Source organism: Tupaia chinensis, unplaced genomic scaffold (genome assembly GCF_000334495.1).
Source record: "Tupaia chinensis unplaced genomic scaffold, TupChi_1.0 Scaffold000270_2, whole genome shotgun sequence".
In the NCBI taxonomy this organism is placed as follows: Eukaryota; Metazoa; Chordata; class Mammalia; order Scandentia; family Tupaiidae; genus Tupaia; species Tupaia belangeri.
In genome coordinates this window covers 4,257,882-4,275,375 of record NW_006159751.1, presented here as the reverse complement: position 1 = coordinate 4,275,375, position 17,494 = coordinate 4,257,882, and the positions used below count along the sequence as shown (strand labels likewise).

General features: G+C 50.5%; 1 protein-coding gene across 6 annotated transcripts in view; it reads left to right on the top strand.

The window, feature by feature from the left end:
- SYT6 (synaptotagmin 6) overlaps positions 1-17,494 on the top strand; it is a 75,160-nt gene that overhangs the window by 937 nt on the left and 56,729 nt on the right. For 2 of the 6 annotated variants that reach the window (XR_003549553.1, XM_027772321.1), the window contains exons 1-2: positions 12,035-12,400; positions 14,013-14,571. Coding sequence is in view for 4 of the 6 variants with exons in the window: in XM_027772321.1 (XP_027628122.1) it covers positions 12,042-12,400; positions 14,013-14,571 (918 nt within the window). In the remaining 2 variants the exon portion in view is untranslated. Of the gene's footprint in view, positions 1-9,099; positions 9,212-12,034; positions 12,401-14,012; positions 14,572-17,494 lie in introns of those variants that run through there. The other 4 variants (XM_006149633.2, XM_006149631.2, XM_006149632.2 and 1 more) reach the window with 4 other exon arrangements.

The window sequence follows — 17,494 nt, the reverse complement described above, 5'->3', positions numbered from 1 at the left end:
GCGGGAAGGGCGGGTCGCGCCCTGGCGGCGGGAGCCCAGGGAGGTCGGCGGCGGGGCTGCTGGTCGGCCCCGGGCATTTACCTGCGGCACCAATGCCCTGCCGCCACGCTTGCCGGCTGCGCTGGGGCTTCTTTGTCCCGACGTCTGGAGGGTCCGGGGCGGGAGGCAGGACCCGGTCGCGTACCCTCTGGGGGAAGGGATTGGGGACCGTTCGAGGCCTGGAGAGGATGTGGAGTGGGGGCGCCGGGGTTCCTCCCGGCTCTGCGGACTACACCCCTTCTCGTCCCCGACCCCAGTTGCACTGGGCCTGAGGGTACACAGGAGGAGCCCGGTGGCTCTGTGCAGCCCGCGCGGGAAAAGGAGGAGGGGGCCTGGAGAGGCGGGAATTTGGTTCCCACGCGCTTCTCCCGCGACGAGAATCCGGGCAGGAGCTGTTCCGGGAGCAGGTACAGGTGGAGTGAGCTCCCCAGCGGCCGCTGTTCCAGGGCCCTGTGTTCACTTGAGGTTAAGGGTCGCAGACAGCTAGACTGCGGTTAGGAAGAAAGCTGGTGGAGGCGGGGGTAGTGCGGGTAGTGGGCCAAGGCCGGTGTGCTCCAGGGGGTTGTACCCAGCCTTGGGGTGAGGAAGCCCACCTCGGCCCCATGCGGCTCATAGGGGGCGCTGCGCTCTGCTGGCCCTGGCAGTGCTTAATCAATGGGTTGATTACTGCAGCAAAAGGCGCTGAAGTTAGATATAAAGAACTTTTAGAGCGTGGAACAGTGATGGAGGTTGGGGAGGTCGATTCTCGGAGATTTTCAGAACAGATGAGGCCAGCAAGCATCATTAGAGTCTGGTTCTCTGGTGCCATCCCCTCCCTCCTACACCACCCAACTCCCCATACCCACCAGACAGCATTTTCCCCAGGTCAGAGAGTCACTTCCTGTTTCCCCCTAGTCCTCGGCTTCCTTCCATCTTTTTCTCCAATGATCCATCTCCTGTGCTGTGCTGACCTCTCAGAGCCTCGAGGATGAAGAACACACCTGTAGAGTTCACCTGGATGGCCGCTGCCCTTCCTGTCTGTCCAGGACAGAAATTCTGGAGATGCTGGTGGGGGCCTCTGTGGGGGGGAGTGGATGAGTGTAGCACCGCTGATAGGTGGAGGCACTGGTGCTCTGACTCCAGAGGGATGCCCTTTGCCTGGAATGACAGGTGCCAGGACAGCCGGCTTGAGCGTGAGCGCTTGTGGGATTGAATGAATCAGGATGCCTTCCCTGCAGGCTGCTTCAGAAGGCAAGTTTGAGTTGTCAGCCCTGGGGAACCTTAAAGCCTGCTGAGTCACAAGCCCCAAGCAGGTAGAGGGGCCATGCTGGGAGGCTGATAGGAATAGGCAAGGCAGGAGCCCCCACCATAGCAAAGGAAAGAAAGTAGAAGATGGCTTTGGGGCCTTGGGGATAAGGTGAGCAAGGGGTCTGGGATGACGCCATGGAGTTAGATGTCCCACCTCCCCACCTGCTCCTTGCAGCCCAGAACCACTGTCTTAGTCCAGATTCTCCAGCCAGGGAAATGCTGGATTGCTGGATCTTTTTTTTTTTTTTTTTCATTTGCGGTTTTATGAAAAACACAAGTGACAGGACCAGCAGTTAGCCTAATGGCTATGTCACTGAACTCCCATGAAGTCGACCACGGTTCGAGTCCTGGACTCGGTGGCTTAAACTCACACCAGGCACATGTGTGTGCATGCCCAAGATCCCCAGAGAAGAATGGAGGAGAAGGGACTGTGGTGCAGCCATCCCCCCCCTGGGGGGGTGATTTCTCGCTTTCTGTCTCTCTGTCTCTCTCTGTCTTTCTGGTGAGCGCACGCGCCCTATAGCAAAAACCTCTCCCCCCCCCCAAAAAAAATGCAAGTGACTAGAGCATGCCCAACTCCCTTTACCATTTTATATTTTCCCTTGCCTTCCTCTGCTCAAAGTCTGTATGTAGCTCATGGGATTTCTAGGAACATCCTAAGATCTGACAATTAAAATGGACTCTTCTGTAATTTGCTGAGACCCTCTTAGGTGTCCGGGTCTGTACTAGGAATTGCACAGAAAATCTGTTACTCAGACCCTGACTTGGAAGGAGATTTTCTGATTAATTGATTACACAATTTGTCTCAACTAAAAGCAAAGTTTTTCTTTAAAACTCTGAAAGCAACAGTGATGCTTTCCTCCTTAATATGCCTTCACCTCGCCCACTAAGTAGACACTGGGGTGGGGGGCACTTCTTCACCTTTGCTTGTATCATTTGCCTTCTGGAGATGAAAGAACTTTCCCGATAGGCCAAGTTGCAGAGGGGTGGTGTGGGTAGCATGAGTTCTGGGCTTAAGGTAGTAAGCAGAGGTCCAGAGGTGTTCAGAAAATGCAGGAACCTGACAGGAGACCCTAGCCCAGCCCTGGCCCTCCCTGAATGGCAGCTTATCTGTTATTTGCCAGCTTATCTGTAGCCATGAGAGTATACGATGTGTGTTCACTTTGCTAATGACTCTGAGATGTTTTCTGACTCAGCCACCTGGTTTTGAAGTTGGCCTTTTACAAATTTGTTATGTTGCTTGCAACGACAAATTAAACACACATTTTATTAAAACATAAAGCCCTACTCTCTGACCAAATAATCCACTACAGCCTCACCCCTTCTAGTTGGAAGGAAAGAACAGGTTTTGCCTCTTTGAGGAAAAGTGCAATGCACGGTCTTTTAGAACTTGTAGATCTTTCAGAGATGATATTCTGACTAGAGTGTGTTTTGAGCTTTAGGAGTCTGGAAGCAGGCTCCATTCTAGAAGTGGCAGAGCCCTTCGATTTATCATTCTAGAAGTTCTCTTCTCCCTCTGACTGCAGGAACTTCAAGTGGGGTTGGTAGTTTCCGTCTGCTCCATCTCTCCAAGCTCTTGCCAAAAGATTTGCGCTCTTCTGAGGGTTCCGACTCCTTTGTCTGCCCTGTCCACAGAGTTAGGAGTAGACCACATGGCTGCAAATAAATAGGAATGGCTTTGACACTCTAGATCTGCTCAGAAGGTCTGGAGTGGGGGGAAGCATGGTAAGAGAAGTCCTGGCTGGGCAAGAGGCCCCCCTGCCCATGCTGCTCAGGGAAGAAGCCTCTGAGCATTGAGCCACACTGAAGAGCCAAGTCCAGGGGCTCTTCGAAAGCTGAAGTGAGCAGGGATCCACGCCTGGATGTTCCAGGTATGATGGTGCTCCCTCACCCTCCCTTCCTTCTTTAGAGACACTGAACACTTTTCCTGCTCCCCTAGGAACCAGGCAGACGTCTCCTCTCACCAGTTGCAAGTATCAACAGGGAAAGGAGCAGAGAAGATTCTTTCTGCTTTTCTGTCTGCCCCTCCCCTCCATCACTCCAGCCTAGATCCCATATTCAGACGGGCCACATGGCCTGACCAATCAGGCAGAAAGGTACAGTTACCATCTGCCAAAATAATAAAACTAATAATTGCTAAATTAGAGCCAATGCTCTGTTGGCTATAACACTCCACATTAGTCTCCGATTTATCTCCGAATCCCCTAATGATGGTGGAAGCGGGCGCCCAGTCATAAAGCTTGGTTTGGCCGTAATTAGCTTGGCATTGTCTCTCCTCATCACTGCTTTTTCAGGAGCATTAATTCCTTCTCTGTTTGGACTCTGCTAATTATCCCCATCGGTAGCTCAGCCTGGATCTCTGAAAAAAGGAAAAGAAGTGAAGGCCCTCTGCCCCCCCTCCCCCAACCCTGAATTTTAATTACACTGGGTTCTTCTAATACATTTACAAGCCACGGCGGAGCATATAAACGGAGCACATTTGTGAGCCTCAGTGCAGAGTAGGCCCTGTTCTCCCAATAAGCACGCACACACTCAGGTACTCCTCAAGTACCTCTCCAGGGCCATTGGTTATTGCCTGGTGGCTAGTAGGGAACCTGCAGTGTCTGCACTTAATGGGGAAGAAGAATATGGGGTGAGGGGGGTGAAGATGCTGATCATAATCTGAGTCTACAAGGTTCTGCCCGGGTTCAGAGGTTCAGGCTGATGAGGAGGGGGTGCTACCTACCCTCTCTGATTACAACAAAGAAATGCCCCCAACCCCAATCTACAAGTTTGTTCAGCCGTTGAACTCCACAGTTTTTCAATTCAACCTCCAGTCTCCTCAGAGGCCAGCTTCAAGAGCCTGAATTTTCTGGCATCAGAAAGTCCTAGATTTGGGACTAGCAGATGGTGTAGCAGTTACGCCACTGGATTCCCAAATAGTTGACCACTGTTCGAGTCCTGGACCAGGTGACTTAAAACTCGTTACGGTGTGGCCATCCCCCCGGGGGGTATTTCTTGTTTGTCTCTCTGTCTCTCTTTGTCTCTCTGGTGAGCGCATGTGCCCTATAATAAAAATCTCTCACCCAAACAAGAAAGTCCTAGGTTCACATCCCAGTTCCCCCATTGAATGCACTATCTTCTCCAACGTGTTCCTTCATTAACACCTCTGCACTTGGTTTATTTATCTTTGAGAGGTTTCTTTCTCTTAGGGAGGCTCGAAAGAGTTACTGAGATGATGTAAAGGGCACAGTGCTTATCACGTGGAACTTGAGTAACAAATGACGTTGTTAGTATTAATATTGATGGTTCTGCCTGGAGTCTTCCCTTCCTACACTAAACGCCATTCCTTCCAGGCCCTTGGGCCTCCGCGGCCTCGCTCTCCGGAATCCGGGCTGTGCTTTGTCTACGTCTCTGTCTGTCGGAATGAGAGCTGGGCTGAGGCTGTTTTTGCTCTGCGCAGCCTGAGCACTTACCTGAGAGTTCTCCGGAGGCCCACCAGCAACCCCAGGCTCCAAAGTCGCCTCCTCTGGCTTTTGGATGAGCAGGGAAAATGGTCCTCTCGTTTCTCTTTCTCTCCCCAGTTTATCTTTTCAATTACAATCTGTTAGCGAGAATGCCTGTTACTGTTATAAAATGGATTTTCCTGACATGGGAGTCCATTAGAAAAATGGGAACAATAGCGAGCGATAAGAACTGCTGATGAATCCTAACACTCTGGGCAGAGACAGCAGAGGGGGCACTAGGGTTCTGTCTTTGGAGAAAAAAGTGTCAGTGGGGAAGATAAGAAAGCCCCAAGCTGTTGATTAATAACCTGGCATTTTCTGGAAGAGGAAGAGACCATAGGCCATCACCCCAACCAGACAGTCCCATCTGAGATGACAAGGAGGTCCTACCCGGATGGCCCTCAGGGGTCTCTCAGCATCCCAGGAGAGGTCCCTCAGATGCTTTGCCCTCTAGTCTGTGACCCCTTCTCTGCCCTGAAAGCCTAGCTTTGGGCCTGTTCTAAACACAGTAAACTACTATTCTTAAAAAAAAAAAAAAAAAAGCAACTTCCCTTCTGGGGGGTTTCACCATGTGGCAGGGACTGTGCTAAGTCTTACCTTACTTACTCATGACGATTCTGTGAATAGAATCTTTACTAGAAAAAAGAAAAAGCCAGGATTGGGAGCATGAATTACTTGCTTGAGGTCCCACAATTAGAAAGCAATGGGGGGACCAGCAGTTGGCGTAATGGCTATGTCGCTGGATTCCCATGTAGTGGACCAGGGTTCGAGTCCCGGACCCGGTGGCTTAAACTCATGCCGGGTGTGTGTGCATGTGTGCCAAAGATCCTGCAAGGAGAATGGACGAGAGGGGGTTGTGGCGTGGCCATCCCCCCAGGGGATGATTTCCTCGTTTGTGTCTGTCTCTCTAGCGAGCACACACACCCTATAGCAAAAACCTCTCAAAAAAAAAAAAAAAAAAAGAAAGAAAGAAAGAAAAAAGAAAAGAAAGCAAGCAGGTTGAATGTGGCGAATGAAGGCGCTCTGTGGTCACTCTGGGACCCACCTGAGATGCCCACCAGGCAAAGTTTCCTTCCCCAGCCAGGGTTTGACGCCATGTGCCCCTGCACAACGCCGAAGTCTGTTACACGGCTCTTTTCTCTGCAGACACTACCAGCTGTTACGGTTTCCCTAACCAAGTGTCTCAGAATACCAGAGTTCCTCTGATATCCACATAAAGATACTTCTCAGCTAGTATTGAGAAGTGGACTTCTTTTCCCTCATTTCTAGAAAGACTTTACAAGGGCATAGAATGTTCCCAATTGTAGATTTTTCTTCCATGATTTTCTTCTTACTCCTTTGAAACTCATTTCTGTTCACAAGTGGGCCGGTGATGACAACAAAACAACTTGAGACAGTACCAAGCCAATTAATATTAATAAAAGAACTTGGAAATGTGAAATTTTTATGTAAACTTTTAATAAACTTTTATATAAACTGTTAAGCTTATTTGTTTATTTCTGCAAAAAGAGAGAAAAAAAAGTCCACTCCCAACAGGGTCTTCATGTCATGTTCTACCCCCAATCTCAGCCAGCCTGGGTCATTGACACACATATGGGCCTGGCATATCCAGAGAGGTCCCAGGACGTGAACCCAGGACCCTTACCCTCTGGGTCCAGGTGCATTAGCCCTGTACCTCTGCCTGGCCCCTGTCATCTTTAATATAGTGTGTATTACATCTCAAGGTAGAGAGAGCCCTGGCTATGTGTGAAATAGATACATCATTTCTGCTAGTAAGATTGTTCTTGGTTTATAATAGTAAGGTTAAAACTATGACTGTTTATTAGTATCCATGGCTTGCAGGTGTTCTCCCCCCATGCAAATTTCAAAACTAACAGATGTTCAGAATCAGGGGGGACATCAGTGATTCTAATAAAAACAGCAGGCCAACCAATCTTGTGGTGGTTAAGGTGGCTAGCTGACTAGTGGTTTGAGTCTCGGACCCAGTGGCCTGAGAAACATGCCAGGTGTGTGTGTGTGTGTGTGTGTGTGTGTGTGTGCGCGTGCACGTGTGTGCATGCCCAAAAATCCTGGAGGAAAGAGAGATGGGGGAAAATGGGTTACAAAGTGGCCATCCTCTAGGAGAGGTGCTTTCTCACTTCCCCTCTTTCTCTGTCTCTCCAGCGTGTATGCACCCTCTGGCAAATTACAAAATAATAATAGTAACAATGCTAGTAATGGCTAATATTTATTATTATATTGATTATATTGCTTACTATAGTTAGATACTATGCTCAGCACTTTGATACACTTCTTTTCTATTTTTAGTCTTTGCTATAGGATGTGTGTGCTCACCAGAGAGAGAGGGAGAGAGAGAGAGGGAGAGAGAGAGAGAAAGAGAGAGAGAGAGAAAGTGAGAAATCACTCCCCTTTCTCCAGGGAGGATGGCCATACCCAAATCCCTTCTCCTCCACCCCCCGCGTGTGATTTTGGGCACACATGCCACTTGCACAGCATGATTCTCAAGCTGCTGCGTCCAGGACTTGAACTGTGAAGCTAGCCATGTGGGATCTAGCACCTTAATCCTCACACTACCTACTTGATACACGTCTGTTTTCATTTAAACCTCACAATATCAATACGAGGTAGATACTCCTATTATCCTTTATTACAGATAAGAAAACTAAGACTGGCAAAGTTTCCATAGTTTCCCAGAGTCACACAGTTTAAAGCCAGTGCAGGGCCAGGTGGTGGCGCGGCCTAACACAACTGGAAGCGTGTGGGGAAGGAGCAGGGCTCACAGCCACGATCTCCCTGAGCACCTCGATGATCTGGGCGATCTAACACTGGGGGTGGGTCATGGCATGAAGACTCTTGGGGTGCCTGCGTGTCTCTCTCTTCCTCTCTCTATCGCATGGGTGAAGTGAATAAACCTTAAAAATAAAGTAAAATAAAACCAGTGGAGACAGACATTGGCTTAGCCCAGTCTGACTCCAGGACAATGCTGTTCTCTCTCGGCTGAAGGGGAAATAAGGAAGAAGAGGAGGAGGAAGAATGCGAATACTTAGCAAGTCTTTTCTCTATTCAGTGCTGTGCCAAGCTCGTCCTCCCTTCCTGGAGGCTTACCTCTCTCTGCCCTGAAGCAAGTCCACAGGATAAATAGGAGGAACACTGGACTGGGACCCCAGAAGGCGGTAGAGTTGCCTGTCAGATCTCTATCTGCCTCACAGGATTGAGGCTCTAACGAGATGGGGAAAGGGGCTTTGAAGGTCGTGCACCCGATTTCCCAGAAGGCGACGTGCCTTGCAGGTTGGCCCAAGCAAAGCCAGGGTAGGAAGGCACCTCTGTTAAGTCATGGGGGCCACACAGACCCTGAGGCCATAACAGGAGCCTGCATTCCTTCCTGGGCTCCATATACCTTTACTCAGAAGATGAGGGCTGCCTGAGTTCAAGGCCACACAGGGTGACTTTTTGTTGGTTCTTTTTTTTTTTTTTTTTTTTTTTTGCCAAAGGGGCCGGGGGGTGCTTTTTTTGGGTTCTTTTTTTTTTTTTTTTTTTGCCAAAGGGCTCCTGTACTCACCAGAGACAGAGAGAGGGAAAGTGAGAAGTCCCTCCCCACCAAAAGAGGATGGCCATGCCGCAATCCCTTCTCTTCCATTCTCCTCTTGGGCTTTTGGGCACACGTGCACACATGACTGGCACGATTTTCAAGCTGCCGGGTCCAAGGCTCAAACAATGGTCAGCTATGTGGGCATCCAGCACCTTAACCACCTCGCCACCTGCTGGCCCCGGGAGTGAGTTTAAGGGGCTAACTCCTCTACAGTCACCTTCTCCCGTGGCCTGATGCTGGTCTTACCAGCTTGCCCACTCCCTTGTATCGCTGGTGGAAGTGAGTCCCTGCAGTGTCTGGGACCTAATTCGCCCTGCACTGCTTGCCTGTGAGATGGTAAAAGCCCAGGAGGAGATCTTCTAGGCATGAGAAGGGTCCCCTGGTTTTACACAACCAGGACGATGGAGCATTGAGTGCTGATTTCCAATAATCCGTAGCTCTTCCTTTCCTGATCACAGCTCCAGGGGAACAACAGCTGGGGTCACGTGGAGAAGCAATGGGCCTCCCCTCCCCCCACCCCGCTTTCCATTTATGAATTCAGTTTTTTTGTCAGGCTGAACATGTAAATGCACTCTATGCTCTCTGAATTCCCCCCATCTCCCCCTCTTCTCATTTAAATTCTAATTATTACCAGAGCAAGGAAGATGTATGAGCAAAAGCAAAGGCAAAGCCCTAGAAGTACCTTTTGTTTTAAGGTGACTCCTGTTGTGGAGAAGGCTTCCAGAACAGCTGTTACCGCGAGCCCGTGTGAAGGGACCACAATGGCCAGATACCGAGAATAAGGACACGCGTAGCTGTAGCAGCTTTCCTGGTGAGTCCAGTGGGACAGGCTCTGAAAAACAGCCTCCGCACCTGGTAGATCATGAACCTGTATCAGGAAATACAAGTTTTGATTTAATGTCTCCAATATATGTTTATTTGTTCCCCCGTTATATACATGTTCTGCAGTTATTACGGAGCCAGACTGGCTGGGCTGGCACCCGGTGCTAACACTGCCTAGCTCTGTGACCTGGACAACCTAGTTCACCCTCGGTGTCTCAGTTTCCATAACTGCAAATGCGGGTAATACCTATTTCACTGGAGAGGATTAAGTGAGTGAATACGAAAAGCACTTTGAACCTTGATCATGATCATGTTGAATAAATGGGGTAAATCCAGTAATAAAATGTGAATGTTATTATCAATCTGTACGTTAGAGAGTTGATTCTTCTAATATTTAGGATAATAAATACATACTTAAATGATCTGACATTGTTTTCTCTGTGCCCCACAAAGTGCAGGCACCTGATGCTGGAGACCCTTAGTCAAGAAGTGGCTTAGCGTCAGCTCTCTTGGTTCCTGGCAATCTCTAAGTGAAGGAGTAAGCCCAGTTCCTGGAGCCAGGAAAAGGCTTCAGTGTCTTTGTGCAGGGCCTGGGTGTGGGGGTCGGGGGGGAGGTCCTGCATATCTCAGAACTTGAGAATTCTTTGCTGTTATATCCTGTTTGTGGAGGTAATAGCTTATCCCAGCAAGGAACCTGCAGTGAGGGAGTTGGAATGTAGTGCTGGCCCCCCAGAGAGATCAACTGATGTTGTCACCTCCTTCTCAGATCTCTCTGGACAGGGGACAGCTTTCCCTGCACCTGTGTGCTATAAGGGTACACTGGACCTTCCCAGGGAGGACTTCAGTATCTCTGTACCCCAAGCCCAGCTCCGAACCTGGCACATGGCAAGTGCTCAGTAAATGTTGGTTGAACTTGATTGAAATGAGATCATCACAGCCCTTTTACTTGCTGTTTGTTCATTCACTCATTCATTCCCATGTGCCAGTTTCAATGTGAGGCCCTGAGTCAGGCCACTATGACAGTGTCATGTAGCCTGCAGAGGGCTGCAGTCTGGCTGGGGACAAGCAGGCTGGGCAGTGGGCATCTGGACCCGGACTCTGCATCTGACAACCCGTGACGCCAGGCAAGTCCCTCCTCCAGACACCGTTCCCATCTGGAAAAGCACAGCCTGGCCTTAGTACTTGTGGGTCACTTCTTACTTTAAATCCTAGGATATATCAGGTCATCGGAAAAATCATGACATATTTTTCTGTTTTGCTATGCAAAATGCGATGACCCAATATAAGGCATGGGGGTGGGCTAATTCAGGGACTGCAAACTCACAGCCTGCTGGGGCCAGGCAGGGACCAAGGCGTGGAGGGTTGTGCCATAAGAATGCACCCTACTCAGGGGGTCGCTGGTTCCCACCATGCGGGGCACCCATCCAGTTATCAAGGCATCAGCCTTTTCCAGAAAAGCCATATATCTGGGATGATAATAATAACACTTCTTAACGTTTTAATCACTATGCAAGCCAGAGGAAACTCTTCTGTGGGTTTGTCCACAAGTAGCCTTTTGTAAACTCCGCCGGGTGTACCATTGGTTCAGAGCCGACTTCGCTACTCGGAGCAAGAAGAGGCTTGGGCTCAAATATTCATTCCCAGATTTGGGGAGGGATGATGGGAGGTCTGCTTAATAATTTCTCAAAAAGGGAGTATCCCTCACAGCTCTTCTGGGATCCCATTGGACGGGGTGGGGTGGGGTGGGGTAGTGAGTACCTGCCTTAAAATCAACCGTAACATTCAAAAATGCCAGTTTTACAGCAAAGCTCTCAAGTAGCCACAGAAATGGAAAAGGACACCTATAGAAACGTTTGCATTTAGCTCCCCCCCCATGTGTATGAATTTATGCTCCCATACACATGCACGAGAGAGAGAGAGAGAGAAAGAAAGAAAGAGAGAGAGAGGCGCCTACTCAGTCACAATGCAATCCCCTTCCTCCAGCCCTCCAGTCCACCAGGATCCCAGGCACATTTGCACACACCTGGTATGTTTTCAGGCTGACCCTGCTGGGATCTTGAATTGCGGCTGGCATGGGGCTTCCAGTCTGCTGTCCCGTGCATTACCAGCTGCACTGCAGAGGCTGGGCCTGTGCTTAGCTTTGAAATATTCTGTGTGAGTCAGATTCTAATTTAACAGAAGTGTTTATTGCGCCTACTATGTGCAGAGCCCTGCAAGTGCAGGAGAGGCTAATCCCTGTCTTCAAAGAGATTATGCTCAACCCATTCTCTTGAAGATACCTCCGATATTTATTGATCTGCTGTCCTGGATGGGGATGAGCTCAGGAAGAGAAGAGGATGAGTTAGCCAGACTCTGCCTCCCAGGGCCCCACAGCCTGTTGCAGAAGAAAGCTGTATACAAAATGACTCTGTTATGAGCCTGGCCGTAGTAACAGCTCTAATAGAAATTCAAGCAGCGTCCCAAAGTGAACGCTTCACGAATTCGCACATTTGCTTAGGCTGGTATTTAAATTACTTTCCCTCCCCTGTGCACATGGCAGTAGGTAGTCGGGAAGACAGCCTGGTGCTCCCCAAGCTGGTGGGGAGGGGCAGGGGAGGACGCTGGAGAAATCAGCTTGAGATGAACACAAAGCTGCAGATATTCATAGATCGGACAAGTGAGAGTCAGCCCTGAAGCCATCGCTCCCTCTGACTTGGCAGCTTTCTCACGACCATTCTTCTCTCTTCTTCCGTCTTTGTCCCTTCTGTGTGCCCCCTCTTCCAACACCCTCTCCTGCTTCCCCCCGCCTCTGTCTGTCGCTGTCCCACCCTGCCCGGCTCATGCCGAGGGCAGGCACCTCTGTCAGCCTCTTCGCAGTGGTAGTTATTGTGTGTGGCGTGGCCCTGGTGGCAGTTTTTCTCTTTCTCTTTTGGAAGCTGTGCTGGATGCCCTGGAGGAACAAGGAGGCCTCCAGTCCTTCCGCTAACGCCCCATTGGAGGCCCTCCCGAGCCCCAGCTCCAGAGGCAACATGGCAGACAAGCTGAAGGACCCAAACACCCTGGGCTTCCTGGAGGCGGCCGTGAAGATCAGCCACACATCCCCAGATATCCCAGCCGAGGTGCAGATGTCAGTGAAGGAGCACATCATGCGTCACACACGGCTGCAGCGACAGACCACAGAGCCGGCGTCATCTACCAGGTGAGGGGTGGGCCCTCGCTCCCCAAGTCCTGACATGTACACACCCTTTGTTCAGTACTTCAGTGAGGTTCCAGCCTGCGAGGATCAGAGATGACCAGAAATAACAATACATGTCCTTTGATTGAGGAATCTACCAGAAGGCGTGGTCCATGGTGGGTGATTCAGAAGGTGGGCTTCATGAAAGGGGAATTTTTTTTTTTTTTGGAGAGGTTTTTGAGAATGCATGCGCTCACCAGAAAGACAGAGAGAGACAGAAAGCGAGAAATTACCCCCCAGGGGGGATGGTCATGCCACAATCCCTTCTCCTCCATTCTCCTCTCGGGATCTTGGGCACACATGCACACGCACCTGGTGTGAGTTTAAGCCACTGGGTCCGGGACTTGAACTGCGGTCAGCTACATGGGAGTCCAGTGACATAGCCATTACACCAACTGCTGGTCCTATGAAAGGGGAAATTTTGAGGTGGAGTTCTGTGCATATGGTGTGCACTTGGGCTGTGTGCATGTTGGAGGGGGAACTGGGAGAGTGTGGTAGGTGCTGTTGGGTGTTTGTAGGCAAAGGGAAGAACATATGCAAAGGCCCAGAAGCATAAAAATTCATGGTGAGTTTCAGACTTGGTCAGAAAAGCCTTAGCTGGAGTCTGCAATGCATGGAAGATACAGCAAGGGAGTCCTTGCAGTAGAGAGTGAGGATTCTATTAAAACTTCTGGGTTTCCTGCCTGATGTCAGTAGTGTATATAGCATTCTCTAATTGAAAATAGCACCAACAACAAGAACCTAATGATAAAAGCCTATTCTAAATTCAGAAACACTTTAAAAAGATGTGGTACCTGCAAGTATAGGCGAGGAGAGTACTCAAAATTTAGGACTCTTGTGGCTTTGCAATGTCTCTCCAGGCACCCAGGAAGTCAAGCAAGTCTCACTTTTCCCCGCCGTAAGATGGGGCTGAGAATTCTTACAAGGTCATGGTGAGGAGCCAGGACACAAGCCCGTGTGGCAACGACAGCTAACATACATCACCTAATATATCCCTAGCCCTGTTCTAGGCACTTTCTGTGTATTTATTTCACCCTCCCAGGAATCCTGTGCCATTGCTTCCTTTATTATCCTCATTTTTATGGCACAGAGAGGCTAAATAACTTGCCCAAAGTTGCATAGCTACAAAGTGACAGCTAAAATTAACCTATGCATCCTGACTCCAAAGCTCATGCCTGAAATAGAGTAAATGCTCAGTAAACAGTGATGGTGGTGGTGATGTTGATGAAGAGAGTGCCAAACTGAGGGTAAGAACAGCTGGTTCCTCTACTGAAGGCAGAGTCATGTCTACTAGGAAAGAAACCTGGAAAGCAGATAACGGGAAAGCAGGGGAAATGATTACAAGAACAATGACTAACATTTGCTGAGCTCAGTATATACCAGACTCTGTTCCAACCACTGTGCATGTATTAAGACAGGTAATGCTCACAACAACCTCATGCACCAAGTGTGTGCAGAGAAAAGGCAGCCTCTATAAGGAGAAGGAAAGGGGACTTGGACTGCCAGGGCTGTGTCTGCCTGCATCCCCCTTCCTCCAAGCCCTGACCACTCTCTGCTCCTTCTTGCTCTCAACCAGGCACACATCCTTCAAGCGCCACCTGCCGCGGCAAATGCACGTCTCCAGCGTAGACTATGGCAACGAGCTGCCGCCAGCGGCAGAGCAGCCCACCAGCATTGGCCGCATCAAGCCTGAGCTCTACAAGCAGAAGTCGGTGGATGGCGATGACGCCAAGTCTGAGGCCGCCAAGAGCTGCGGGAAGCTCAACTTTAGCCTACGCTATGACTATGAGAGCGAGACCCTGATCGTGCGCATCCTGAAGGCCTTTGACCTCCCTGCCAAGGACTTTTGTGGAAGCTCTGACCCTTATGTCAAGATCTACCTCCTGCCCGACCGCAAGTGCAAGCTGCAGACCCGGGTGCACCGCAAGACCCTGAACCCCACCTTCGACGAGAACTTCCACTTCCCTGTGCCCTATGAGGAGCTGGCTGACCGCAAGCTGCACCTCAGTGTCTTTGACTTCGACCGCTTCTCACGCCATGATATGATTGGGGAGGTCATCCTGGACAACCTCTTCGAGGCCTCTGACCTGTCCCGGGAAACCTCCATCTGGAAGGACATCCAGTACGCCACGAGTGTGAGTACAGCTCTGTCCTCTTGACTTCTTGAGGATTTGCAGTTCTGGGATGGGTAGATGTGAACCTAACCCTCTCAATCCCTAGAGACAAATGAGCCTTTGCTCATCAGGACTGGAGAGGGACTCTGGAGACTACTCATTGGCCCAGTGCACCCTGAGGAAGTCCTTGCACTATGCTCAGGTAGAGGTGGAGGTCAACAGAGGCTCCATGTGGGTGGAAAAGGAAGGGGATTTTTATCTATTGTTTCTGATCCTGTGTGTCAGAGTAGTTTTTACATGGCCAACTTGGATTTGCATCTTGTGAAATCATGAAGGATTGGGCCAGGCTCACAGACTAAGATAAGAACATGTGAGGGCTCTGATACTGTGTATTAGAATCTTGGAATAAGCCATCTAGAACAGGCTCTATTAGTCAGGGTGAACCAGGGCATGCTGCAACAACAAACAATCCTAGGATTTTGTGGCATAAGACAACCAAGGTTTATTTCTGGACCATGTTACCTGTGCTTGGCAGCATGGCGGGAGCCCCGCTCTACCTTGTTAGCAGGGATCCAAGTCAACAGAGCCCCCATCTGGACATGTGCTTCCATGGGTACACATCAAGAGGGAGGGAATGTGGCAAATCACACACTATTTCTTAAAGTTTTCTTGCAGGAGTGACACATGTCACTTCCACTCACATTGCATAAGTCAAAGCTAGACATACAGTGACTCCTAATCTCAAGGTGGCAAGGGCAAGCAATCCTACCACGTGTCCAGAAGGAGGACCACAAATACTCAGTAAACAATACCAGTGACTACACAGCAGAGTCCCTTCTCTCAGCATTGTCTTCCTAGCGCAGTCTGGAAGAGATGGGGAGAGGAGACTGGTTAATCACACATGGGAGGTGAATGCTGGGCTCTTCACCATCAGCTGGAAGTAATCATGGAAGGGCTCATGGAACTTGAGGCTTGAGTTGGCTTCTCAGAGAAGAGCGGACATATTTGGCACAGAAAACCAGGGAGGGCCTATCCGGAGCCCTGGGGTACGGGCAGACAGTGTGCTCCAGTCCACTGGGCTTTGTAACTAACCACGTCCTGCCAAGATAGCTGGTGTAACTCTCACTGAGCCAACCTGGGCAGTGAGAGCCTTGGCTTTTCTGCCAAGCTCCAACAGCCTTACATCTGATGTCTTGAGTGCTAAGTGGTGAAGGGTCTCCCTGGATTATCTCTTGTGCTGTATCTCTGGGGAACAGTGGCCCCACTCTGCCTGCAGACCTTGGACAATCAATACACAGTCCTTTTGTATCGAAGATGTGAGGAGAGAGGCTGGGAAAATCAGCCCTTCCCTGGTGGGCGAAGGGTATAACCTCGACTTGTTCAAAGAGAAAAGACATGGTGGGCTCTGCTGCTGCCCCAGGAAGGGTCACCCATTCTCATAGCTGGTGTCGACTAGCCAGTTCAGCCCATTGTGCCTCTCCTACCTTCACTTTCCTGAAATGTTACCCCCCAAAACAGCATGAGTGGCAGATGGGGCGGACAGACGGGGTGAGCCGAGCAGCAGCCACACAACCCCAGGCCCAGGAGCCCTACTTCATAAATCACTCTGAAGTTCACATCTGGTGCATCTTTTCCCTGTGGTCTCCTCAGGCAGTGGCTTCTTTATAACGACTGTACGGGTAGACAAAAGCAGCTCAGTCCTCCTCGCAGCAAGCTGTGCTCAGGGGAAGGGGTATGAGGCCAGGGCTACAGGAAGCAGGACTCGGCTCAGACCTCTGAGGACCCTCATCTGCTCCTCCCCACCTCCCTCTCTGGGGCCTTTGGCTCCAGGCATGAGTGTAAGCCTCATCCTGGGGTGGACAGTCCACGCCCAAACACACCTCTCACCTGCAGGTGTGTCCTGTAGCCTCCAACACTAGCTGTTTCTGCCCTTGTCCCATCCACTCTTCCCCAGCCCGGCTTCCAGCAAAGGCAAAGAGCACCAGACCAAGAGCCACCATCCTCATCCTCCTCATCAGTCAGGTCGCTATGGTCCTTCTCCATTTCCTCCTCCTAAGAACTGTGCAGGCCCCGGGGGAGAGTCTGGGGCTCGGATGGAAGGCAGCCTCTTGAACCCACATGCAGTAGCTGGCAGGTGAGCCAGCAAGTCCACACTGTGTGCGGGAACAGGATTCCTGAGAGCAGGGCAGCCGGAGGTCTCCAGCGATGAGGGGATTTAAACTAGGTGGGGACGGACTGTTATAAATGACTGGGTAGGCCAAGCGGAAGGGGAAGCAATCCATCTAGTCCGAGAGCCTCCCAGAGCTACAGAGCCGGGGACCATGCTCGCGCCCCTTGTCTTGCTTGTAGCCTGTCCGAGCAGGGCGTTCCTCTTCTGGTGAGTCTCCTGGGACCCTCCAGCCTGCAGCCTCACCAGCGGGCTCTGCTCTGAAGAGCAGCCTCATCGCCTGGCAGCCAAGGACTCAAGTAGGGGTGGGGGAGGGATGCAAGAAAGCTGGTGCTGTTACCTGTTTTATGATTCTGGCTGTAAAATTTTAACTAGGTTGGGGGTCAAGGAGGCCTGAATTGCAGTCCCCGGGAATATCTGAGTATCCAGTGTATATGAAATCCTACAGCCAGCATGGCGGGCAACAGATGAGTGCAGCCAATAGTCAGTTTCCATCCCCCATGAATGTCCCATTCCATTCCCAGAGCTGCACTTGGGACTCGAGCTCGGGCCCCCTGAGCCAAGCTGGTCCCTGACATGCCTGACATCCCTGCTTCTTGTCTTTGCTCACAAGATTGCCTCTGTCAGGCAGGCCTGTCTCCACCTCTCCGCCCAGTCCAAGCCAATCCACCTTTGAAAGCCCACCTAAGATTGTTCTCCATGTGGCCTTCCAGTCTCACAGCAACAGCTCCCTGTGTCCCTCAGTCTTGTAAAATCCTCCCAGTGGCTCAGGAATGC